General features: G+C 42.8%; 6 protein-coding genes across 6 annotated transcripts; 2 read left to right on the top strand and 4 right to left on the bottom strand.

The window, feature by feature from the left end:
* Nucleotides 1-3137: 3137 nt before the first annotated feature.
* C922_02429 (DNA-directed RNA polymerase I and III subunit RPAC1) lies at nt 3138-4139 on the top strand (the record flags this gene model as incomplete). Its single annotated transcript, XM_008818028.1, has 1 exon — nt 3138-4139. One exon carries the CDS (start codon nt 3138-3140, stop codon nt 4137-4139), a length of 1002 nt encoding a protein of 333 aa, XP_008816250.1.
* Nucleotides 4140-4910: 771 nt separating this feature from the next.
* On the bottom strand, nt 4911-6058 carry C922_02428 (hypothetical protein; the record flags this gene model as incomplete). Its single annotated transcript, XM_008818027.1, has 2 exons — nt 4911-5752; nt 5935-6058. 2 exons carry the CDS (start codon nt 6056-6058, stop codon nt 4911-4913), a joined length of 966 nt encoding a protein of 321 aa, XP_008816249.1.
* Nucleotides 6059-11065: 5007 nt separating this feature from the next.
* C922_02427 (hypothetical protein) lies at nt 11066-16303 on the top strand (the record flags this gene model as incomplete). Its single annotated transcript, XM_008818026.1, has 1 exon — nt 11066-16303. One exon carries the CDS (start codon nt 11066-11068, stop codon nt 16301-16303), a length of 5238 nt encoding a protein of 1745 aa, XP_008816248.1.
* A 1302-nt stretch (nt 16304-17605) lies between these two features.
* On the bottom strand, nt 17606-18814 carry C922_02426 (hypothetical protein; the record flags this gene model as incomplete). Its single annotated transcript, XM_008818025.1, has 1 exon — nt 17606-18814. The coding sequence occupies one exon, from the start codon at nt 18812-18814 to the stop codon at nt 17606-17608; it is 1209 nt and encodes a 402-aa protein (XP_008816247.1).
* A 1060-nt stretch (nt 18815-19874) lies between these two features.
* C922_02425 (hypothetical protein) lies at nt 19875-21926 on the bottom strand (the record flags this gene model as incomplete). Its single annotated transcript, XM_008818024.1, has 1 exon — nt 19875-21926. One exon carries the CDS (start codon nt 21924-21926, stop codon nt 19875-19877), a length of 2052 nt encoding a protein of 683 aa, XP_008816246.1.
* Nucleotides 21927-24328: 2402 nt separating this feature from the next.
* Nucleotides 24329-25177, bottom strand: C922_02424 (hypothetical protein; the record flags this gene model as incomplete). The annotated part of the gene is made up of 1 exon (XM_008818023.1): nt 24329-25177. The coding sequence occupies one exon, from the start codon at nt 25175-25177 to the stop codon at nt 24329-24331; it is 849 nt and encodes a 282-aa protein (XP_008816245.1).
* Nucleotides 25178-25614: the final 437 nt, after the last annotated feature.

Here is a 25614-nt window from a genome sequence, read left to right as displayed (position 1 = left end):
TTCTTTTTCTTTTCATGCCCCCTCAGGAAATACCTAATATGACACAGTCGCTTGACCCCATCAAAGCAGTGGGCCTCCAATCGGCCATTTCCCAACATTCTTAACACTTGTGCGTATTCTACAAAAGGGAAGGAAAAGGCACCGAATTTTTTTTACGTTTTTTTTTTCTTTTGGTTAAAAGGTACAGCTGGGGCATATTCACCCGTGTGGAAGTCAACAGTGCATGGGGTCCCTTCGGGTGTGACTTCCCTTCGACACACGAATGGACATGTACATAACGACATACACACGAGAGAATAATGACGTGCACTCATGTGATTACACAAACATCCCTCGATGTCTCTTGCATGCAAATGTGACCTTGATCTTCCTCCTTGTAGAGCAGTTCTCGCTTCTCCCCTTCGTTGTCATTTTTTCCCCTCCTTCTGTTTTTTCCTCCCTTCCCTGTTCAGAATTTTTCGGTCAAAAAAAAAAAATAAAATAAATTTGTACATACGTACGTGTTGCCTTCCTATAAAAGAATGCCTGCCCGGGCTCCACACAACTGGTAACCATGATGCTCTCAAAATGGGGGTATTTCCTCGGAAATACGCTCTGTGTGTATGGAGTGGGAGTAATTATACGTCACACCAGTGCACACAGAGTGTTGCCCCCAAAGGGGCTGCGCTCTACAAAATGTAACAACTTAACCTTTATTCTTTGGCATCTTCTAAGCGGTCACATAAAACGATTTTCCGACTGAATTTTTAACTACGGTGAGTTTCTTCCCCTCCTTTTCCTGTTCTAACAGTGTAAAAGGGTCACAATTTATACTGCTGCATGTGCACCCGTGGGAACTGGCAGATTAGCACATGAACGTAGGACAACTGGTAGTGTAGGCGGGGAGGGGAAGGAGGCCGTATGCGCAGTGGAAATTACGAGTCTGCCTTATTACGTTTTGAATGACGAAAAGTTGTTTTATTTTCTTATATTTTTTTCTTCTACGCGGCGATACAACAGGAGCTACTCCTCTTTTGTGTATTACCCCGGTACAAAATCGTATGCGTTTTTTCTCAAAAGGCGAGAAAAATTGTTTTTTTCTTCTGGGTGGAAATTAAATCTAATTAAATTAAACGAGTTCTATCTGCTATTATTCCTTTCTCTTCACATCTCATTAAATCAAATTAAAAAACAAAATACTCAGAATGGTTATATATATATATTTTTTCTTTTCTTTTTTTTCATAACATAGTCATCTGAATTTTACGCTGCAACGCGCACAAGCGCGCAAATGTAAAGTTACAATTATCTGATGCCTCAAAAGGGGGGCAAAATGACGAATTCCAAATTTTAAAAAATGAGGGGCACCTAAATGAGGAAATATAAATAAATCTTCATCCTATTCACGCAAGCACAGTATGTGTTTACTTGCACATAAGGTGTATATGTAGTTATCCCTGTGGCAGCCATGTATACATGATGATAAAATGCTTTATCACAGAACGTCGGCATAGGCAAATTTCAATAATGCAGAATGACATATAAAATTGCTGCGGGAAAAAATTGCATAGCACTGAGAGCGATTATATCAGCAATAGTAATAGGCACCCTATAAAACAGCTGGCAAAAGGAGAAAATTTAAATTGCGCATATATAATATATGCGGTATTATATAATATACAAATGGGTGAAGCAGGAAAAACGAAAAAAATTAACCTGTGGAGGGGGCTACCATTCCAAAGGAAAAAAAAAGGGGGTGTGGGGGGAAAAAGCGAAAAAGCAACTGAAGAAGAAAAAGAAAAAACGCTTTTTTGCTTTATCAGAGATTCTTATTTTTTATATACCATTGGCATCTCAGCTAGGTGCAGTTAAAAAAAAAAGCGTCGTATTGGGGCGCAATAATGTGATTTTAGTAGCTTATCCCCATCGTTTCAAGCGAACCTTGCGGAATCGCAACGGGGGTTTTGTATATAAGTCCGTATGGTGGCATATACGCACTCATGTAAAATAGGGCATCCTACTGCCTTTAATGCATGGTGAAGATTATCTGAGGCGACGATTTTTTTTTCTTTATTTTTCGTCAGTTCTGTTCTTTTCCCTTTTTTTCCTTTCACATTTTTTTTTTTACTTCTCCTTACAGTAAATAGCTGAATAATGCAAAAGTGCCCAACCACGGCGACCATTCTTGGAGTTCCTTTTGTTTTTTAAAAAAAATAACTGCTATCATTTTAAAGAAAGAAAAAACCGTCTTGTTCACATAAAATGTTACATAGGAAAAAAGGATTCCTCGCGTTGCCACATTGCATACGCGAAAGGAAGAGGACTTAGGAGCGTTTTTCTTTTCTCCCGCGGGTTGTTAATTCCTTCGCCATGATTTAGCTCCGCTGCATGTTTATAAACGCATAAGCGCCACATTTGTATGTCTAACGTTTGCATAGAGACATTTTGAAGGAGAAAGAAATCTCGCAGAAGGGGAAAACCATTTCCCATCATCTTGTATTACATCGTTCTGTGCCGAACCCCTGCGTGTCGCCGTTTTTTCCTGTCCTGCTCGCTTTCCCCGCGTCGCAGCATATTCTTGCGGAGATGGCCATCCTCTGAGAGGCACACAAGAATGGCCACGAGGAGTGGGCACTCCCATGGCCTGAATAATTGAGCATCCTACCCCATCCATGTGTACATAGTGCTCCAGACGTGTAATTATTTATATGTGCTTCTACTTTTTGCGAACTTTCGCGACGTCTGAAGGGAACGCCTTAAAAAAAAGGGGCTCAAAAGAAGGCACAATCAATGGAAAATAGTGACATGATCGATACACAGTTGGCATAGTATCGCCGTAAAATTGTCACAGAACAGTGACAGATAAAACTCTCAGCTACAAGGGAGACCTTGCTGAAGTGCTTGATCGAAGGGAGGAACCCATCCAAGGACCCAAAAAAGAAAGGTATAATTGCACGCACCGGACAGGATACTCCATCTTGGCAGTCTCGGAGAGGCTGCCGCGTGACGATGCATTCTGCGTATTAACTTGCGCGAAGGGTACATCCCTATCGCGTATTTCCGCGCTGTGCATTTTGCTGGTACTCTCCCATGCTACTGTACTTCCCACCAATCATCTTTTTATCGTTTCCCTCCTGACAGGCCTCGTACAAACCAAGATGAAGGGCGTGAAGTTCAGGGACAACTTCGTGAAGCTGAAGGAAGAGGGACCCCGAAACGCAACGACGACGAATTTCTACGGATCGTACTTCCTGTCCGAAAATGAACACATGTTTGATATAAATGAATTTGAAAGAAACCTAGAAATGAAAATGCACAAAAATGAAGAGAACTTGCTAATCCTGGAGGTGAAGAACTTAAACGTATCCATTGCAAATGCCCTGAGAAGAATAATGTTGGCAGAGGTACCCACCATCGCTATAGAGAAGGTTAATATATTTCAAAACACTGGAATCATTGCTGACGAAATTCTGTGCCACCGTTTGGGACTAATCCCATTTAAGTTTGACGCTGATTTGATTAATTTCAAAGAGGAGTACGAAAAGTATAATCACTTAAATTGTTTTTGTTTTAAGCTTCATGTGAAGTTTACGAAGAAAATTGGAAGTAGCGAAAATTGTCAGAGCATCTACTCTAGGGACCTAAAATGGTGCCCCATTAATGAACACCAGAAAGTACGATTTGGGAAAAATCCACCCAGAGTTGTTGATGATAATATATTGATTACAAAATTAAGTAATGGACAGGAGATAGAATTGATTTGCTTTTTGGAGAAAGGGATTGGGAAGACGCATGCCAAGTGGTCTCCCGTATGCACTGCCGTGTATAAAATGTACCCTGCGTTTTCTTTTAATACATGTGAGAACTTTACCAAGGAAGAAAAACACGACCTCGTAAGCATCTGCCCAAAGAATGTCTTCGATGTGGAGGACAGTGACACCTTGGTTGCCAAAAACCCCTTAAATTGCTCATCCTGCAGAGTGTGTATAGAGAAATACCCCAAAAAGATTTCCTTCGAAAAGGTCAAGAATCATTTTATTTTCACCATCGAATCCACGGGCTGTTTCTCTTCGGCTGACATTTTCAGAAAGGCGCTCCTCATCCTGAAGGACAAGGTGGTCAGCGTCAAGGAGGTGTTGGAGGACCAGACTAAGACCTAGCGGAGGAGCTCCACCTACCCATCGCAACGTGGAGAAGCACCAAGGGTAGAAGTCGCAACGGTGGAGGTCTGTATAATCCTTTGGGCCCCTCCCTCGTTTCACCCCTTTCTTTTTTTCCTTCCACAGTTTGATTTGTCATGCCAAAAATCTGTTCTTGTATTTGTTTCACTCCACGTTCAATTCGGCTGAAACGGCTCCTTTTTTTTTTCCCATATGTTTGTGTTTTTAATATCACCCCCCCTTTTTATTTCCTTGGCATCATTTGTAATTACCTTTTTGAAAATGTCATCCTGGGTTGTAAGGTGCCAGATTGGGTAAAACATAAGATAGGGTTGCAGTGCCCCCTTACTGTGAGAATTATTCACCGCGTTGTGGGTATCGGAAGTGTTAGGGCACATAGGTCACCCTCTGCGTCCGCGCCGTTTTCTATTAACTGGGACGCACGGCTGAGAAGGGCAAGGTGTTTTTTTTTTCGGGAGATGCTTCTCCAGAATGCAACGAATAATGGCGAGTTTGAGGCCACGTCCAGTTGCGTTACGCCAAGCTACTCACTTGAGTGGGCGCTGATCAAAAAAAGGAAGCGAAAAAAAGGAGAGAAAAAAACGGAGCGAAAAAAACAGAGCGAAAAAAACAGAGCGAAAAAAACGGAGCCAAAAAGAACTGAGCGAAAAAAAGGGTTGACCTTGGTTCCTTGCCCAAGCACTGCTAACAAAGATGAAACGCCTCATCAAACTGGACACAGGAACGTGTTACCTGCTTGATCCACACATTCTAATCGTTGTAGTTAAAGCTGCTTCCCTTCTTCTTCATCCGCACCTGCTTCTTATACTTTGCGCTGGAGATCTTGCTCAGTCGCTCCTTCTCCATCTGTTCTTCAAAAAACTCGTCCTGAATTTCCTTCACCCACAGCTGCTTTTTCAAAAGCATTTTCTTATCCTCCTCCGAGAGGGCATCCCACCTATGGGCAGGAATGTTCAGGCACTTCCTCGTAATGTATAACTTGTCACTCTCGTCATATTCGTCATTCAAAATGTGGTACTTTATCAACCACTTAACGTTCCAGAGCATATAGCAGATAATTTGTTTCGGAAGAAGCAACAGCTTAACGATTATTAAGTCAGAGAAGGGAAACTTCTCTTCCTTTTTCTTGTATATAAGTCCCATCTCGTGTGCCACTTCAATTTCGATGTCTTCTTCTACCTTCCTCTTCATTGCCATGTCATACGTGCGGAAATCAGGATGCTGTGACCCTATCCTATTTTGCACCTCCTTCTTAAAAGCTTTATTTTTGGACAATTTCTGCACCCGCCTCTTCATTTCATACTTATTGTTGAAATATTGGAAGCCACATAGCAGGAATCCAATAATTATCAACGCGATTATCACCTTTATGAGCTTCAACACACAATAAAAAATGAAGTATATCACATTGAGAATACTGTTTGGGTTTTTCAAATAATAATCATAATACTTTCTCGTTCGTTTGTTGGCCAGGACGAGGTATGCCTTGACAATTTTTTTCTTCTTTTCCGAGTCATAGTTATTTTTCAGGTTCATCAGGTGCCTGTGGTAAGCCGACCTGATCTCGTTCATGCTCGCTGTTTCGCTGACACCTGCGAGGGAGGGGAGGAGGAAATGTTTACGCTTCTGTATGACTGGACCAGACAACGTTCCACCGCGATTGGCCCATCTCTTGGGGTAGAGACAACCATTCGTTGGAGTCCCCAACCACTTGTTTTCCCCTCCTGTGTCTAAGGCTCTCTTTTTCTTTTTCCTATTCCTCCCCTCGTCTTACCTAAAATACCGTAGCAGTTCTCATCGTTGCAGTAAAACCCGCTGATCGCATTCTTGAAGAGGCAGTTGACATTGTTTACCAGAAGGAGGTAAACCAACGCAAAGGAAAAGAAGAATAATTTCATTTTAGTCCAGGAAAGAGGGGAGGGGGTTTCATATTAATATATACTTCTCTAGCTCCCTCCCAGTTCGTTGCAGTTAGCGGCACATTCCTCAGCTTCTTCTTTCTCGCTTTCGCGTTATAACGGTCTTACATAAAGAAAGTCAAAAAAGTGAAAGCGAAAAATCGAGCGAAGCAAATGCATAAATTTCGCTTACGCAGAGGCACATGCAGGGTAGTAAAAAAAAAAAAAAAGAAACAAAAAAAAGGAAAAAGAAAAAAAAAGAAAAAAGAAAAAAAAAAGAAAAAAAACAAGAAGAAGAATCTAAGCGTGGGGCCAAAAAACTGGTGACAATTTCTTCGAAATTGTTCAAATTGTGCAAATTTTCAAAAGTTTCAAGCCGTTCAAAATTTTCAAACTGTTCAAGTTGTGCCCTGCTATAAAGTCGTTCAACCTCACTTGCGAAATTGCACGCATAAGATCTCAAAGTACGAGGGGCCTCCACTTGCCCCCGTTCTTCCTCGCAGCCCGAACCTGTATGCACGCGAAAGGAAACTCATATATGAATCGTTTCCCAATTGAGAATTTCCGTCCGTATGTTATGGGCCTCCTTACATTAACTGACTTCCCTCTCAGTCGATCCATATCTATGTCGGCATCCTCAAACAGGTTATACGGAAGTGCACTTATATGGGGCTGCTTTATGTGTGTGCTTCTCCCCCTGCTCCTTTCTGGCAACACTCGGCTCGGCACTCTTCCTATTCAGAAGCACTGCGTCTGGTTCATACAACTCAGATAAATGTTCACACATGAAAAGGGAAGAATATATCGTCAAATGGACGCTGCTCAGAGGTGATACTCACCTTAAGAAGCGTCCTGCCCCCATTGAGGGCAGCGTACTTCACAACCAAGTTTGTCCCTTTCTCCCGACCGTCTGTTTACCCACCAACTGGATTTTGTTCCTCCCCCTCTTACATGCAGAATGTGTATGAGCAACACCTAATTACCACTTCGGAAATTATTCTTTTTTTTTTTCCCCGCACAAAATTAAAGGGAGACCAATAACATTATGCTGGTGTGCACTCAAGCATGTAGTTACGCCCCGGTGTATGCACACGGAAGGTGAGGTGAATGGCGACTGAGTCAATCCCCTAGGTCGCCATTTAGGTGTAAGTTAACAGTGAATTTGCGCCGGTTTGTTTACTCTGGGGCAGATGCATAACCCTCCTCGTTAATTTCGGGAAGTCAACATTAGCCGTTGTTTTTATGTTTTACCACGCAGCACACAAAACCTCCTCAGAGGATTCCCCGTCACTTCGCTCCGCACACGTGAATGATATTATTACCTCTTGACATTACTCCGCTGCGAAGAGAAACACACCCCATGGTCGTCTGCGTAAAGTCATTTTTCCTCACCATTCATTTGCTTAAAAAGGAGGAACATGACACATATTGATACGTCTGCATATTTTTTTTTTTCGCTTCATCTGCGCGAGGGGAACAAAAAAAAGAAAAAAAAAAGCTAGAACAGCATAGAACAAATCGGAATAGAACAAATAGAAACATCAGAGTGAACCAACAGCGGAAAGGAAGAGCCCATTTTTCGATTTGTTTATGTTCATCTAAGCCACAGGCATGTGCCGCTAGGATAATGTAGGAACTCAGATAATGAAATGACTCCCCAATTGGGTATGTTCCACCTGACTGGAAATGACCCAAGAGGAGAACTCCTTTATTTTTTTGGAAACCTTTTTGTGCCTGTGTGTATTTTGTGTTATTAAATTGGGGCTAATTGGGATGAAATGCGGCCAATTTGACTTCTTTTTTTTTTTCTTTTATTTCTGAGCAAAAAAAGAAAAAAAGGAACCCTTTTCTGCGCATCGTTGACGGCAATCAAAATCAGAGTGAGACAGAAGCAGACCGGGAAATGGGGCACCCCTGAGTGAACGTTTGCAAGCGCCTCCGCCGCGGGGATCATCCCTCTGTTCCGAGGGGAGGAGGTCAATTTCACCAACTGGCAATCTTTACCCTGGTGTGTTTTTCCATGTTTATCATTTTCTGTTCTTTTTAATTTCTTGCTTCTCTTAATTTTTCCCCTTTTCTCATTTTTCCCCAATTCTTGCTCTTTTTTACTTTTGTTTTTATTCACCTTCTTATTTTTTCTTATTCTGCGGTGCGGCGCTCGACTTATGTGTAAAATGGACGGCGTGAGCGAGGCGCCCAGGAGGGCGGGCAAACAGGCCAAAGAAACAGTTACACGACGCTCTCACGGCAGCCCCAATCTGCTAAACCGACGCCCCTTGTGGCGATCATTCGCATTTTTTAAACCCCCATGTTGGAATTTCCACGTCGTGCCCCCTCTATCTACCAACAGGGAAAAACTGTTCAAGTGTAATTCGCCCCGTGAAAAGTGTTACGGGGAAAAGGTAGCCTAAAAATAGTACCCCGGAATTTACAATCCACGCTTCGAAATTCGCGCTTCCCTGTTGCCGCGGCACATGGAGCAGTTGCAATTCGGGACGGCGGCGTGGTGTGGAGCCGTGGTGACACCCCCATTTTCCCTTTATTTTTCCACGTCTCCTGCTCTTTCTTATTCCTTTTTTCCTTTAAAAGAAAACATCTACTGCACTTTATACCCCCACCGGCCCATGCAGCCCACTTTCCTTTTTTTTTTTTCCTCATAACTGTATTTTTTGCCGTGGAATCATAGAACACCAAGTTAAAAGAAAAAAAAAAACAGATAAAAAAAACAGGTAGAAAACAGATCACAACCAGATCGGAAGCAGATAAAAAACAGATAAAGAATTAAACATAAGTGTATATTAATAAATACAACTAAATGCAAGTAAATAAATATAAGCAAATAGAAAAAAAGGAACCTTCCCCTTGAACATATTCTCACGTTTGAATCCCCCCCCACATTTGTATAATTAATGAATTGCCTTTTCCTGTGCGGATGGAATTATTCGCATTATCCACTTCTTTAAGATTTTTTCACAACTCGCTGATTTGTTAAATCTATTCATTTTTTTTTTTTATCACATTTTATTCTATTAATATGTTGTAAAGAAAAAAAAAAAGTATTGGCAACATGTAACATATACGCAAGTGGAAGGCGATGATTTTATTTCTTCCATTTTGCCAACTCATTTGCGGTTAGTGAAGTGTGCCATATATCTACATACCCCTTTATTACGAGTGTGTACTTATCCGTGTGCTCGTTTTCGCGTTCCTATTCGTGTGCATATGTTTCTACACCTGCACACACTATGTTAGCGCGCGCGTTTGTGTGAATCCACCCTGTGTGTTCCCCTTTCGCGTGGTTCCATGTAATTCGCATCTCGCATTTTCCCCTTGAGGACCATGCGGAACGGCACTTCCCCTTTGCACGGAGCAACGGGTTTGTTAATTCAGCAGTTTGTCACACGCTCCACGCTAGTTGCTCGTTGCTACATGCTCACTGTTGCCCGTTGTTCTTGTGGATCTATACCCTTGTTCTGTGCACTTGTTATTTGGGTTTTTCTACGCCCCTGTTTTACAGCCTTCTTCTCTGTCGCTGCGGTTGACGCGTTTCGCCATCCTCCATTTGTTAATTCGCCCTCTCACCCGCCTCTCATTTGTAAATTTTTCAACCATCCCGCGCAAGTGTACATATAGGAATATACGCATACACACACACACGCGTATACATGAGCGTAACTCCCCACATGATTGCTGTGATTTAAAAACACAGTCAAATTCAAATTTAATTAAAATAGATATTTTCCTTCTCTTCTTCTCTGTCTCGCCGACTTTTCCTTTTTTTTTTTTTTCTCATTTGCATGATCTGCCAAATTTTAAAAATAAACAAAAAAGAAAAAACAATTCTCATTTTTACGCGCACCAAAAGTATGACTTGTGAAAATATAGATTAGTCGAGCTTGTTGCATATTTTTTTTTTTTTTTTTTTCTTTTACATGTCGGGTTTAATTAAATTAGCTAGAAAAATTAAGTTTGCTAATTTGAAAAAAAATAAGAACTAATTAGTTTGTTGTATTTTCACACCTCTTCTTCAATGGAAAGAAGTTGTGGGACAATTTTTTAATTAATTATTTTTCCTTGTGCTCGTATATGTGCACCAATGTGTATGTTTATGTGTACATGCCCGAGCCTACAACTACGACGACAGCTACACATGCACACCTTGATGTGTCAACTTTTTTTGTAAAAGGCGACGGTTCATTTTCACCACAGCGTATCTTTTCGTATGTGCGAATGTGCATACGCAAAAATCCTCGTTTCGGACAACACCCCCATTCGCATGTGTGTACCGTAGCTTTCACGCCTTGTAGCAAGTTCTCTGAAAAGGCGCCATAAGGGGAGACGATAAAAGATCGTCACAAGAAGGCCCAGCGCAACTGTCATATTCACGTGCAAGTGCATATCGAACTAGGTTTACTTCAGCGGGGACAATCTTAGTTCGATGGACCTGCATTTGTCGAGCCATTTTTTTTTTTTTTTCCCACTCGTTGTACCATTTGCACACTTTATGCCTCTTATCATTGATTCGATAACTCCCACATGTGAAGTGTCAAGTACACCGTCTCCACAGAGCCCGTCACTATAGCTACCCATTTCTGCACACCACTCGGGATAGCGAAAAGTGTTTTTTCGTAGAGGGAGAGTAAAATTGATACGTTGGAAAGAAAGGGCTAAAAACAAAATACACACGGTAAAAAAGGAATAAGGGCAAAGCAAAACGACCAGTAACGTCCGCCCTCGGCTGGATGCAACAACCACACACACTAACAAACGCGCAAAAACACAAGGAAATACCCAGATACAGGCAAATTCCGGGAGACACATACGCACCACTGCAGAAGCGCCGCTTCAAACAAGTGAACCAAACAGGACAACGAAATAACACACGAGGTATCATAGTAAAAATTACGCCCATCAGTCATTTAATCTTTGAGTATCTCCTCCGATTAAATCTCATGTGTGACATTTCAAAGGAGGACCCACTAAGCATACCCACCAACATTAACTAAAATGAATAACTTATCCAACTGGACCAATGGCATAGAAGGTGATAGAAACCAAGGATATGTGAAGGACACGAACAGGGATGTACCACTCGGAAATCCTACCTATGAATGCAGAATGAAAGAGCTGCAGACATTAGGGTGTTACAGTGAGGTTACTAATCTGGGGGAAGCGGCTAGTTTATATATGCAAGCCGGCGAAAACAGATCTGCGACAAAATCAACCCAGTCGAATGTTAGCCTGGGCAAAGAAACACCCATGTGTGAACAGGTGAATGCAAACAGTGACATTCCCCTTGAGAGGCACGACTCGTGTGTCAATACTTTGGCGAACTCGGCGTTAAGTGGGATAGAAGACCCTCCCCAAAATGTTGAACCAAATGAGGGTGACGTAGGCACCCATGGAGGAGCAAATGAACGAGGAAGTGACCCAGGAAGTGGTCAAGGGAGTGGCGAACGAACTGAATACCAAAATGGACTTATGAAGGGCCACACGGGCAAACATACAAATGACAGGGGAGTTGACTCGGGCGAGGCCGCCCCCCCAGTGAAAGGCCAGGAATCCGTCGAAATGAACAAAAATAATTTGGACCTCGGACAAAACGAAGAACTGGGGAGCCAAACGAGCAGCCATCTCCCCATCGAAGAGAAACAAGCAAATGGGCGTGCCAAATGGAGCCTCCAAGAGGAGCAGAACAAAACAACAGAGGAAGTTACTCAACACACGCAGAGAGAAAATAATGATTTAGAAAGAAGCCATTCGAGCGATGTCAATGATTATACACTTTTTGGACAACAAGAAAGGGATGCAGTAGAGGTGGAATGTATGAAGAATGGGCATGTCAAAGGTCAAACCTCTCTAAGGGAAGATCAACGTGGTGATTATTGCGATGCTGATAAGGCAAATTTACCGCCCATTCAGGAGCCAAACGCATTGATCAGTTCGGGTAATGAATACGAACATGCTCAGGTAAATACATTCAGCAGTGACTCCAAGGAAACAGACGGAGAAGGCGAGGAAGTGAGACCCACTTCTAAAGATAACTCGAATGATGGACTCGCAAACAAATTAACAAGTGCATCACCAGAGGAGGAAAAAAAAAAAAAGGAAAATTTAAACATAGAGGAGGAGCAAAATGAAAAATGTAAAAATCAGGACGAGGTGCTACAGAAGGGAAATGAACCAACAGTTAGCGCCCCCTCTGATGAAGCAATAAATTCTACAAGCTCAGGCAATGCTGTGAGTAGAAGTCGTGACAGCGTGGGAGGCAGCGAAAGTGCTGCGAACCAAATCGAAATAGATGGTTACACATGGATCAATCGTGAAATAACTAAAAATGAATACAAAAAAAAAAAAGACATTACAGAAGTAGGAGATGATTCCCATTTAAGTAACGCCAAAAAAAAAAGTACTTTTTCTAGCCCCGTTAATAATACCATAACGTGTGACCACCAGTTGGGTACAAACTGTGATGATGTCGAATTGGGGGGAAGCAAAATGAGCACTCCCCCGTGCGGTACACTAGGGTTTCATGTGGCACAGGCCGATGTGGAAGGATCCTACAAGCTAAATATAAATGCATGTGCGTCCGTGCCATCTAGCGAATTGATAGCTGCGCGCGGAACCGAAGGTGTGCCCCGTGAGGAAGTCACTACAGGAAGCGAAACACCAAACGATGCTTTACAGCCATGCGACATTGCGCACCCAGGCGGCATTGCCATTCCAAACGGGACCACCGTTTGTGCAAACGCCCTACCTAATGCGTGTACTACTTTTAACGCACCAGAAAATAGAAGTGAGAAAATGCAGGATCTTGCAGGACGAGCAAACCCTGACACAATGCCTACCTCGCTGGACGCTAAAATGGATTCTATTCCGCGAGAAACGCATGAAGAATGTGAAATATCCCCACCGAATGAGGTCGCTCATGCGCATGCACCCTTGACAAAATTGCCATGCGCACCTCCTGACGTGCGTGACGCTGAACTGGAATTGCAGAGAGAGGAAAAGGACGGAAAAGATGGAGAAGATGAAACAAACATAGGTAGAAGCACAAATGCAGAAAAATTAAGCAGCCATACAATTGAAAGCAACCTTGAAAGCGAAAATAAAGCGAAGTGCAAAATAGCTATAGAACGCCAAATAGCTGTAGAACACGAAATAGCGGTGGAACGCGAAATAGATGTAGAGCACGAAATAACTATAGAGGGTGAAAAAAAAACGGAAAACATTAGAAGCGAAAACTACCCCAATTGGGGAAAGAACCAGGGAAGCGAAAAAATCGCGTCCAGTCAGAGAAACTCCAAAGGCCAAAAAGGCACACCGAGAGCGGAAACCGCACAAACCGCGCAAGTCCCACTTCACACACCAATGGAGCAGACCGCGCCAAACTCCGCCGCGAGTTCTCCCCCAGTTAGGAGCAGCATAAGCTTCAACGAAGTGCCGCTGAGAAACCTAAACCAGGGCCTGAACCATAAGCAGATACGGAGGCAGAATTCGAAGCAATTTCCCTCGCAACACACAAAGCCGTACCCGTCCGACAATCAACCTTTAGCCATGGACCAAGGGACAAAGAACTTTTCTACAAACCATCGCAACTGTGTCCAACCGGTAGGAGTCAACAACTTGCAGAAGAATCCCCATATGGAAAATCTAAAAAACGGTGCTACCATAGACGATCACATGGACATGTGCACATTACCTTTAGAGACCCAAGGAGAGGAGCTGAGGGAACAGCTGTCCTATGGAACCAATGGAATCACGAATGGTGACCTGGCTCGGGCGAATCATCTAAACAGTGCAAACAACGGAACTGGCCGACGTAGTGGAAGCGGTGTAAATGGCGTAAACAGCGTGAGCGACCAGGGCGTGGCCAACTTCATCAACGCCGAACAGCTGGAGAATTACCTAAATGAGAAAATGAAGATGGGCAATCCCGTGCACAGAGAAGTGCCAGTAGATACAATCCCCAAGCAAATAATGAAGAAAAAAATAAGTCAAGATACCACCTTTCAGGACAATGACAACGATCACATCGAATATAAGAACAACGAAATGCTGATGAGAAAAGTTAGTCAAGATACGATCGTTAATGATATGATGGAAGACAACAACATGTCTTTGGAAAGGAACAAAGAAATGATTTTTAAAAAAATAACCCAAGAGGTAGCTAGCAGCACTATCCATAAGCCAAACTTTGGTCACGTGAATAATGATCACTTGGTGAAAAAAAGAAGTCTGGACACTACCATGAGCTGCATGAAGATCGAGAATATGGGAAGTATGGGTAAGGACATTATCCTCCACAAGCTCAGCGAGCACGGGGCTGTGGGAGAATTGCTTGGCGAGATGAACGGGATCAGCGAGATGAACGGCATGAATGGGGTTGGTGTGGGGGGGGGCATGGACAACATGGCTCGCATGAATGGCAGAAGCGGCGTGCACCACGTGGACGACTCGAACGAAGAAAACACGCGCCACGACCTGTATCGCCACCACCACGTCCTGTACAACCAAAGCCCGCAGAGCGAGATTAATGATCGCAATTTTAAAGAAGAAATGAACCTGCAAAGCATGATGGGTTTCCACGATCACCAAAGTGTAATTAGCTGCGCACATGACGATAGCCCGGGGAACCACTGCGAGGTAAGCGACGCATATAACAGGGTCCTGGACAACCACACTATACAGAGCAACACCAAAGAGGCAGACCTCTGCAGTAACGTCGATTTCACAGATGATAAGTACAATCAGTGGTTCGACACCATTTACACAGTGTGCGTAAAATTGGACGACCTCTGCTGTAAGTTGAATTCGGATTATCCTCACTCCATGCACATATGGGAGAGTAATGGCAACCCCAGCGTGTACGATTTGAAAAGTGCATTTCAGAACAGAAACAAGTTGAAAATATTTTCGCATAGTAATCAAGTGGAAAAAGTTGCTGGTGGGGTCGATGCAACTGTTCCAACGACCATTTATAACGACCTAAACAGCAGTGACAACAGCGTTAATAGCAACTACATGTATGCAGTCACCCACGTGAGTAACAACAACCAAGGAGCGATGAAAAAGCAGGATCAGTTCGTGCAGGATAACTTCGAAAATGGTCTCCCTGAACATGTAAAAAATAATTGCAAACAGGTTGGGCGCATGTACGGAATGAGCAACATGAACAACAACATCAACAGCAACAATCAATATGGCAAAGATTTGGCCCATGTTTACTCAGCCTGTGACGATCATTTAAAGAGGATCCAAACGAAGAGTGAGCATGGAAAAGCTGGAAGGAAAAGGCAACATGAGTATGCTCTCCACAGGGAAATGTACAACCATGGGAATAGCAGAGCCCTGCAGGATGGTAGTACCCTCCTTTATGACAGAGAAAAGAACGGCATGAAGACCGACATCGCAATCTTACCTGGTGCGCTTTCGAAGGACGCTCTGGAATTGCTGCAGGCGTACGGCAAAGCCGATTCGCGAGTCAATGACAAATTCAAGGTGGAACTGTACAACGCGCCTCCTCAGTACGGCGGACACGGAGATGGGATGGACGGGGCAAACCACAACAACGGTTGCCACCGCGGCGCTGCCCCCTTCAGTAGCGGCATCCCCACAGTTATAAGCAACAACAGTATTGACATGGCCCTCCAAAACGGAGACTCCTTATCCATAGCCAAAAAATTAAGCGCAAATGGATTAATGCAATACGTGAAGAATGAAAACAATGACGGATTCAAAAACGCGAACGATGCATCAGCAAACACCACTAAGAGAAGAAAAGGAGGCAAAAGAAACACAATCAATAACAACAAGAGTGTGGAAAAAAAAAATATAAAAAAATATGGGACGGTCAGTAGAACCAATACCAAAATTATAAAAAATGAAAGCGAATTTGAGTACCTCTTGGAGTTATCCGATAAAGAAGGGCCTAACCTAGAGAACCCCGATGATCTGAAATGTGATGTCGCAGGGGTCTATTGGGACAAGAGGAGTTGGATTGCCTCCTGGTATGACAATGGCAAGCGTTATTATAAATCCTTCTCTGCAAAAACACATGGTTTTTATAAGTCAAAGTTCTGGGCAATCAAAGTTAGACTCTCCAAAGTTAAAGGCCAAACCATATTTGGGAAGAATTGCCGCAAGAATAAGGACGACGATGGGTGTAACACTGTTCATAACGACCTCACCTTTAACAGCTCAATTGTCAGTGAGAACAATAACGTACTTCTTGGGAATATCTAGCTAGCCATGGCACGTTTACGTCACGGGGAAGACACGGTTATTTTATTCTTTTATCCTATAGAGTTGGTACATCAACCAGATGGTAATATGAACACTGGTATGTGGTCTAACTTGTGCATATCAGCCTGGTAAAAAAAAAGAAGGTATACTTTTAGAGGTGGGAAAGGAACCACGCGATGGTGGTACCATACCCTGTGTGTGTTATGCTCCTCCCCGCACTTCAAAGTCACCACGGGCCCACGCCGAACGGTACCCGTCTTCATTTCACTCAACATGAAAATGCTTTCTTTGTTTTTCCGAAAAAAAAAGTGGCTCACTCTGCTCTAGCCCTTCCCCTGCGTCCGCGTGTGTGTAGCTGGGCGTGCCGCCTTATACGGAACCCGGCAAAGAGGAGACCTTCCGGCATATAAAGGTGTGCACGCATACATACAAAAACACACATATATATATTTCCATTTGTTCCCTTCTTTATATACGCGCCAGTCCCCTTGTTCGTTCCATTGCCTTGTTTTGTGTCAGTGTGTGGAAGTATATATTCACACATCTGCACAATGATGCTTCTGTGCACGGATTCATTTGCATACGTACTGGCCTAATCAGCTGCTAGGCCGCACATGTTGTTGTTGGGCACACCTCCTCGCCCTTGTGTCCTTGTTGTTCTGTTTTGTTGTGGGGACGCACTACCCCCTTCCCATTGTTCCTGCAACCCTGCAGTCATTTCACGTTTTCATATCACTATGTTATCATGTCACAATGTTATCATGTCACTATGTTATCATGTCACTATGTTATCATGACACTGTGTTATCACATCACAGTGTTGCCTTTTTTTTTTAAGGTAAAAACTTAGAACCTGCAATCAAAGAACCCTCATAAAGACTGAGTTGTGCATATTCTAACACCCCGTTGTTGCCACTGATCGGTGAAAGGGACAGGAGGAGGAAATGAGACGGTTGAGGAACAGATATACGCGGTTCATCCAAGGGATAGACCCCCCCCGTGTGGTGTGATGGCGGACGAGGTTGGCATCTTTCCAAGGGCAGATACATATGTAGATGTGTTCGACATGTACACAACACAACAGTGACATACTTACAAACTTGAAAAAAAAAAAATAATAATAGTAGTAAAACGATACTTACGGAGCTCTGCTCAGAGCACAACATCGATGTGAACGCCCCATTCACATGAATGGGGTGCTCGCTAAAGGGGTAATCCCCCCAATGATGGAACATCTATCGAGTGTAATTACCACACGGGGGGACAACCAACACAGTAAGGCGAAAAAAAGAAAAAAAAAAATTACAAGCGCAATGTCCTATTAACAATATCAGCACACTCCTTTGCATTGTCAATATAAACAGTATGAGTCGCATCAGGCAAAATAAAATTTTGGCTGGAGGGAAAGTAATTCTGTATAATGGATTGGTATTGCGGCATGGTATACACCAAATCTGACTTCGTGCCAATGATGAAACTGCAGGGGTTGTGATACTTGCACTCTCGGTGGTTTAGTGGGAAGCTGAGAATATGGGGGAGTTCTCTGTATATGGTGTCCACGTTAATTTTCCAAACGAGGTTTTGCTGCTCGGTAGGCGGGCCCTTCGAATAGCCAATCGAGTCTGAAGCATTCATGTTCGAAGCCCCCACGTTCGAAGCACCGACGAAGTCTGTTCCATCCATCGCCTTATCCACCACTCTAGCTGCATTCCCCGCCACTTCCGCTGCGTCCGTCTCTTTTTCTGTTTTCCCCACTTTTGCCCCTTGTTCCCTGAGAGACGTGCAGATGAACTGCTCGAAGGAGCTGGATAGGTCCGGGATCTGTGTTCGCAGATGGGCCACAAACTCGGCCTTGCTCCTCGGGCGCATCTTGGTCTTAATGTCAAAGAGAATCTTCGTCATATAGCTAATATTGTATGGAAGCTTCACATGCCATTTGTTCTCATTATAATCAAAAGGAAGGATGTCCATCACCACCAGGTGCGAAAAAAGAGACTCGTTTTTTAGCGCACAGTACATAGACACCTTCCCACCTAAACTAAAACCAACTAGGCAGCACTTCCTGATGTGAAGCTCATCCAAAACTTTTTTTATGTCAGCTTCCATTTCTTCATATTTCATACTATCTGTATGTTTTGAGTTTCCATGATTCCGTAAGTCGATGGTTACAATTTTACTGCTCCTTAAGCTCTTGCTAAAAACGCGAAAGTTATTTTTGCTTCCATAGCACCCGTGAATTAACACTATCGGGGTGCTACTGGTTTCTTCCTTGAATATATTTGTATTATCATAAATGGTGAGTGCTATTCCGTCGACTACGAGTTCTACTTGGCTTCCGGGTATTTTTGTCTCGAATGAGCTGATGAGGCGGCTACTAAGTGGACTCCTTTTCCCACTGCTCACTGTGGCACTACTTATTCGCCTTCTCCCATCATACCATTGCACATGATTTGCACATCTTATTTTGTTACAAAGATGTGTGATGCTTCCCTTCCTCAGAACAGTTTGCATTTCCTTTTCTCCTACACTTGGGTGTCTGCCCCGTCTGTGGGTCCTTCTGGGTTCCCCTCCGCCGATGGAGAAGAAGCACCTGCAAAGGCTGATTGCGTACAACAGCGCACAGATCGTTTGCGCAAGTGGTGAACGCATGCCCCTGCCACAACTGCAAAGTGAGACTGCCAAGTGGATATGCTGCTGCTTCCCCGCCAGGGGCTTCTTCCTTTCTTCGCCTACTCCAAATGTATATTCCGCAAAGAAAAAAAAAACAAAAAGGGACAAACAGGCCGCCCTCTATACTACGTCACAAAATGGATCCACGTTTTTCCAGCTTCTTTTGTAGTACATCTACCGATAGTCCCTTTTTTTTTTCTTTTTAACGCTATTTTTTTTTTTCACTTAATTCTGTCATTTCTTCCTTTCCGTTAAAGTTCCACCCATCTGAGGGTTATTCCGCCCCCTGTTAACGCACACACTCCGCTAGCGAATTTAAAAAAGAATATTATTTTTTTCCCACCAAGGGCGGTTTCAGTTCTACGCTGCTAAGCCCACGAAAAAAATGAAGTTAACTCCCTTCGGGTGAAACGAAGAATTGCGCACTGCAATCTGCATGTGCCAAATAATCAGAGCTCATTTGTCACGGGTGTGACCAATGGAACAAGTTGAGGGGAAAAAGAGAACTGTCATAGGTACTCACATACATGTGTAATAAAAAAAAACAGCAAACATCGTAAAAAGAAGGAAAAACGGAGTAACGCATTAAACGGGGGATGGCCAAGGGATATAACTACCGACAGACGGTGGTGCCCTCGCTTGTATGCGTCCTACCAATGTACATACATTCACCCACTATCCTGAGGTGTGCGAAATGCCCCCCGCTGCTTCAGCCCGGAGATAACTCCATGATAACCCTTCGTGTTACCCAATCGGAAGAAGCCCACCACAGCTTTGTCACTCCATTTATGAGGCGCTTAAAAAGTAATCAGTAAAAAAAGGAAAAAAACGGGAACGAAAAAAATTATATGGACCTCGAAAGATGTGATTTTCCTCTGCGTTGTCACACCCACTACCGTGGTCACAAATGCTTCGCCAACGCTGCTGCACGTTCTTCACTTCTTAATGGCGCACAATATTTTTCGCGACGCGCCCCACCTCCATAACCATACCCCTCGTCCTCTCCGAAGGAGTACTGACCCATGGGGTTGACTTTGAGCACATCCGGTGGGCCCTCACCTACAAGCCATCGAAAATTCTTGTCATGGATTCTACTTAACTTATCCGTTATGTTAACAATGGTTTGCTCACACAAATTTCGATTGCTCTCATACGCCTCATCCTCCGGGGCATCCTCATTCCCCTCACTGAGCTGCGGCATTATACTCCTGAAATTGTTTTCCATGTCGTTGAACGAGACCATTGCTTTGATGTTTCCGTCGCCTGTGTAATTCCCATCTACGGCGCAATACTCGCCGTCGACTTCTACCTCCCCCAGCGGCGGGGAGTACCCCTGCCCGGGGGCCATGAATTGAACCCCGCCTTCATTTTCATCTGACCCGTTCAGAATATTTTCTTCCTCCCCATTAACCCCATATCTGCGCAAACCTTCTGAGCCGGTGTAATTTACCTTCCCCCTTAGATTAAATCCCTCTCTTCTTTTTTGCTCATAAAAATTGTTATCTACATTTGGATTATCCCCTTCATCTGATAAGGAAAAACTTACAACTTTCCCCCTGTGGCCATCGCCACCCCCCGTTTCGTGAAAGCCCATGTTGGTATTATTTGCCACCGTGACCACTTGGTCAAAGAATCGGCCACCTATTTCGTTTGGCCTCCTGTGTGGGCGGTTATCACTCTGGGGTAACCAACTTTGTGTAGAGTTGTTCCCTATAACGCTGCTCCGGTTGGTTGTATTCCCAACCGATGAACCCCTGTCCTTCCCATTTCCCCTCAAACAATATACTTCGCCTTTTGTCTCCATAAATTTGATATAGTTTATCAGATCGCGATTTTCATCATCCATAACCCTGGCTGATAACTTGTTCTTAATGTTTAGCAGTTCCTGGTAGTACAGATAATTGTAGACGTCACTGGGATGGGGAAAGTAGCTGCTAATGCTTGAGCGGTCACATTCTAAGTTAGATCCATCATCCTGGGTGTCCCCTTTGGGAATTAATTTTTGGCCCACCAAGGAGTCATAACTCTTGAATAGTCTATCATTTCGACTGTTACCCTTGTCTCTTACGCAATTTCTGATTGCACCTTCTTTTGTGTCTCCACTGTTCGTGGCAAACTGGATTCTCTCCCCTTTGCTATGTTGGACGGACTTCCACACACCACGTGCATACAAATCGTACTCATCATTATGCCTATTCAGACTCATGAAGAAAACTCTAACTGTTCTGTAGACTTTACTTTTTAAAACGTCCATTAATTTTATAAACCCGGATGTGTACTGAATTCTTTCATCCGTTGTCAGGTCCACATAACGCCCATTCCCCCTTCTGGAGGATGTTACACCGTTGGAATTTTCCCTTCCTGAGGACAAACCGTTGAAGGTATCGACACCCGCAGTGGGAATCCCCAAAACATTGTAGACGAATAAGTTGAAAATGTCTCTCAACTTATTCTTCACCAAGATTACCAAAACAGTCGTGACAAAATGTCTGTTCTTTTCATACAACCCCTCTATCTTCATAACCATATTGTTTATGAATAGCTTATCGTACGAGTTCTTATTAATGTAAGATTTGATGAGATTGTTTTTGAATTGATCTCTTCTTCTGAGTAGCTCCCTCAAGACGGTTATCTTATATCTGTCTATAATTTTATTCAATGCGTTGCATAGGAATATGCATGAATAGCCAATACGTAAGGCATTCGAAATGGCTATCTCATACTTCATAAAATTGACTTCAAAATTTTCGTTACCTTTTATGATTCTTTTCTCCAAATTACTTCTATACTTTTTTAACTTTTCATTTTCTATCATCAATTCGGATATCTTGTTGTTGTACTTCTTTACCTTTTTGTGAAGGTCAAATGTGGGGAATTTCGTGTAAATATATTTGTTCACACTGTCGATCCTGTTTTTATCTATAATGCAGTTGTCTTCCTTGTCCGGATGCATTTTTGATCCACTAGCTTCTATGTTAGGGTGTACGCCTACGTGATGTTCAGAGTAGGATCAACCCTCACGATGCGGTGCTACGAAAATGGTGGGAAAATGGGAAAAGACACAAAATTGTGGCTATCCGTGCGGCCGCCTTTCGTTCATGTCTGAGCGGTTGCAAATGTTACCATGAATTTATCCCTTTCGGTGTCTACCTGAATTGGGTGCTAACATATACACATACGTGCATCGGTTTCTCCAAGTAGAAAGAATGACTCTTTTCTTTGCTTCACCAAATAAGTGCTCACAAATTCTTCCACAAAGACAGGGTCAAATTGAAAGATAGCACTCTCCACTAGCAAACTGAACTTCTTGCAGTTGACTTCACCAACAGGAGCACATATCGAAGTGAGTGAAAAATCTTCTGGTTGCTCAGAGGGGGTATTTGCTAAATGGAGACACCAGGAAGAAGCAACACAGGCAGTTCGAATGGATTTACTCGATATGAAACAGCAACGGATCACGATCGTCCTACTGCATAGGGGAGTAAAGAAAAAATTACGTACAGAAAAAGGCGAATGGTGCAATTTTGGTGACTCGTGAATATGTTGCACAAAATGGGGAATTCGTTCTAATAATTACGCAAATGTTTGCTATGCTGATTAAAAAGCCAGACAAGGGCTGTGTATCCACCGTTACATATACGTAGTAATAATATGCGTAGCAATACACACAGCAATACACAGCAATGTAATCTCCACGTGTGCAAGAACACAAATGGAGAAGACATTAACCGGACGCCCTGCTTCTCACAACTACAAAGTAATTTGAAAAAAAGAAAAAATTTCTTTAAGTATCGGTCAAGAATGAATGCTCAGAAAAGAATACGTACTACACCCCCAGTCAGTGTTCGTACATGCCTTGCGCATGTGGAATGATGCAAGAAAGAAGAAAAAGAAAAAAATTTCGACAAGCAAAAAATTGGCAATACATGCATACAAAATGAAGTCTGCATTTTAAATGGTTCAGTTAAAAACAAATTTAACTTGCGAAACACTTTACTCGCTTGAGCAAATTTCCAGTTTGTGAATGAAAATGTGTTGGCAATCAGTTACCTGATAAGCGCGCATGGGTCTGCAAAATTGGCACATGCGGGAAAAAGGTTGAAAGAAGTGGTGAGACGGTTGGAAAAATATTGGTAATAAAATGCGAACAAAAAACGAAAAAAACACTAAAATCTGTAATACACTATTAACGAATCTGATACATGCAGGAAGATTAGGGAGGACAAATTGAGGCAATGGCCCATTGGAAAAAATCATGTCGTTTATGTGCAACGCGCGTCTGAGCCATGCTGAGACATTCAATGCCATTCTTGAGGCCCTCACCCCCGGCTTCCATTATGTTGCATCCTGCGCTGATCAAAAGAAAAGGGGAAGCACATCCCCCGCGTCATGCGACACCACTTTTTAGCAAGTTCGCACCCTTTTACCGCAATCTCATACATACACATGTCACATGCGCAGAGACAGGTAAACCAAACGGAACACCCCCCTTTGGGACAAGTAAGTTTCACCATATCACATGCAGAAAAAACAAAAATTGCGCTTTCAGTTTTCTCTTCCGTCCTCAGGAGTGTAATTTACGCGCACAAATAGGAACATACTTATGCTTACACCGCAGTTGTCAGATTGTGCAGGGAACAATGCACACATATACTGGTATATACACGCAAATGGTTCAAGGACGGGGAGGGAATTTGCTCGCCCCATAATGGAAAAAAGAAACCACTAAGGGTGTATACACATAAATATATACATGTATGTGTTTTTTTTTCTTTTTACATTTTGACGAAATGAAATGACATCTTTATTTCATTTTAGCTAGCTGTTCAGAAAATATGAACAGAAAAGAGAAGAAAAAAATATAATAAAAAAGATAACACTGTCGCAAAATGGCTACCCCCAAAGTGGTCGCACAATTTTGTACATGACGCCGGTTTTGTTACTTGCCCTGATTTTGCATCTCCCTATTAGCTACTCCTATTCGATGGAAACCATCTGGATTGCAAGGCAAGTTTCTGTAGGCTAACCTGCACAAGTTGTCATTCCCTGTAACGATTAAAATTCAAGGGAGTCTGCTTCCTCTATGTGTGTCCACTTGGGCGAGCACATATGAGAATGTGCAAGCAACGCTGATCAGCGGAGCTGTTCCTTTGATATGGATAGAAGATGGGTCAACATGAGACGCTTATTCTGTGCTATTTTAGACGAAAGAGGCGGCTTGCGTATTAATTTACTTAAGAAAGTAGCTCCGTGTGTGCGGAAGAAAAAAAAAAAAAAGAAAAAAAATGGTTAATTCTGCTGCTCCTATGCGATGCCCCCTTTCTACGTTTTGCCTTACCCTTCCGATGCTCCCTCCTAGGAGTACTGATAATCGGGGGCCGCAATATACGCCTTGGACTTTTTATTTCTCCTATTTTCAATGTAGTTGTAGCCATAATTTAGCTTGTGCTCGTCCCACTTACACTGCATGTATTCATTAAACCACTTAACACACTTTTGGTTGCTGACATCGGGGTTCATGTGAAAGGAATGAGTTAACAAACATTTATACTCCTCTATGGCCAAATACTTGCAAGCATCATTAGGGTTATCAACATTTATTCTGTCCACGTACAAATTTAGTTTATTTCGTATGTCATTTTCGGTGTTTAAAGCATACATGTCTTTGTTAACAATGGTGTTATGGTCTGTGTTTTTAAAATTATATAGCCCATGATTATGTGCTAGTAGCATTTCCCAGTCTGAGGAAAAATGCTTTTTTCTGTTTGGCGTCTTAAATCCTTCCTCTGGGTATAAGTCACTGGCTATGTTACTATAATTTATGTTTATGCGATCCTCCGATTTGTTTACTTTGTTCTTTTCAAAAATAACACTTTTGCTAACAGGAAATGGGTAATCTATCGGTTTGTTCTTCTTGTGATCTTTATCTTCCTCTTCGTATACTTGAACACCGGTGTATCTCTGAATTTCCTTTTTCTCCACTCCGTATTTATATTTATTTAAATCTTCATTGCTATCGATGAATGGATTTATGGGTATTTTTTTTATCACGTCAAGAATGGAATCGTTGTTCTTGGCTCCATTTGTGTCATCAAAGGGGGACTGGGCTTTTCCTTCTTCTGGCACATGTCCAATTTTTGGCACATGCTCACAGTGGCTTATATTTCCTCTTAAAAGGAAGGAGCGAAACTTCTTTAACTCCATTTTGGTGAGGGCAGCTTACCAGGAGAAGTTCAGTCTGGGGGTTCAAAAATGGCTTCTTATATATAGGTGTGTAATATGCGCTTTTTACCTTCTGTGTAGGCATCAGTTGGTTTGGTCGTTTAGCTGCCTAGTCATTTGGTTATCTCTTCGGGTAGCATCTGCTTGATCCTTGTTTCTTGGCCTTCCGCAATAATCTCCAAAGCGGCGAGTTCAGGGAGTTCTGCTCACACGACTGTGCTCTGCTGGGTTATACTGGGCCGATCTTATTTTGCTCTCTGCAATCTGCGCACTTGAATCTTTTCCCCTTTTGTGTGTTTTTTCATCCAAATTATTAAGAGTGTACATTCTTTTCACTTTCTTCTTCCCTTCTTTTTTATTTTATTGTTTGTTAACATGTAAGGCTACTTCTTCGGCTATTGTAGCTTATGTGATATGAC

The sequence above is a fragment of the Plasmodium inui genome (genome assembly GCF_000524495.1).
Source record: "Plasmodium inui San Antonio 1 unplaced genomic scaffold supercont1.8, whole genome shotgun sequence".
NCBI lineage: Eukaryota > Apicomplexa > Aconoidasida > Haemosporida > Plasmodiidae > Plasmodium > Plasmodium inui.
This window is presented reverse-complemented; position numbering and strand designations above follow the sequence as displayed.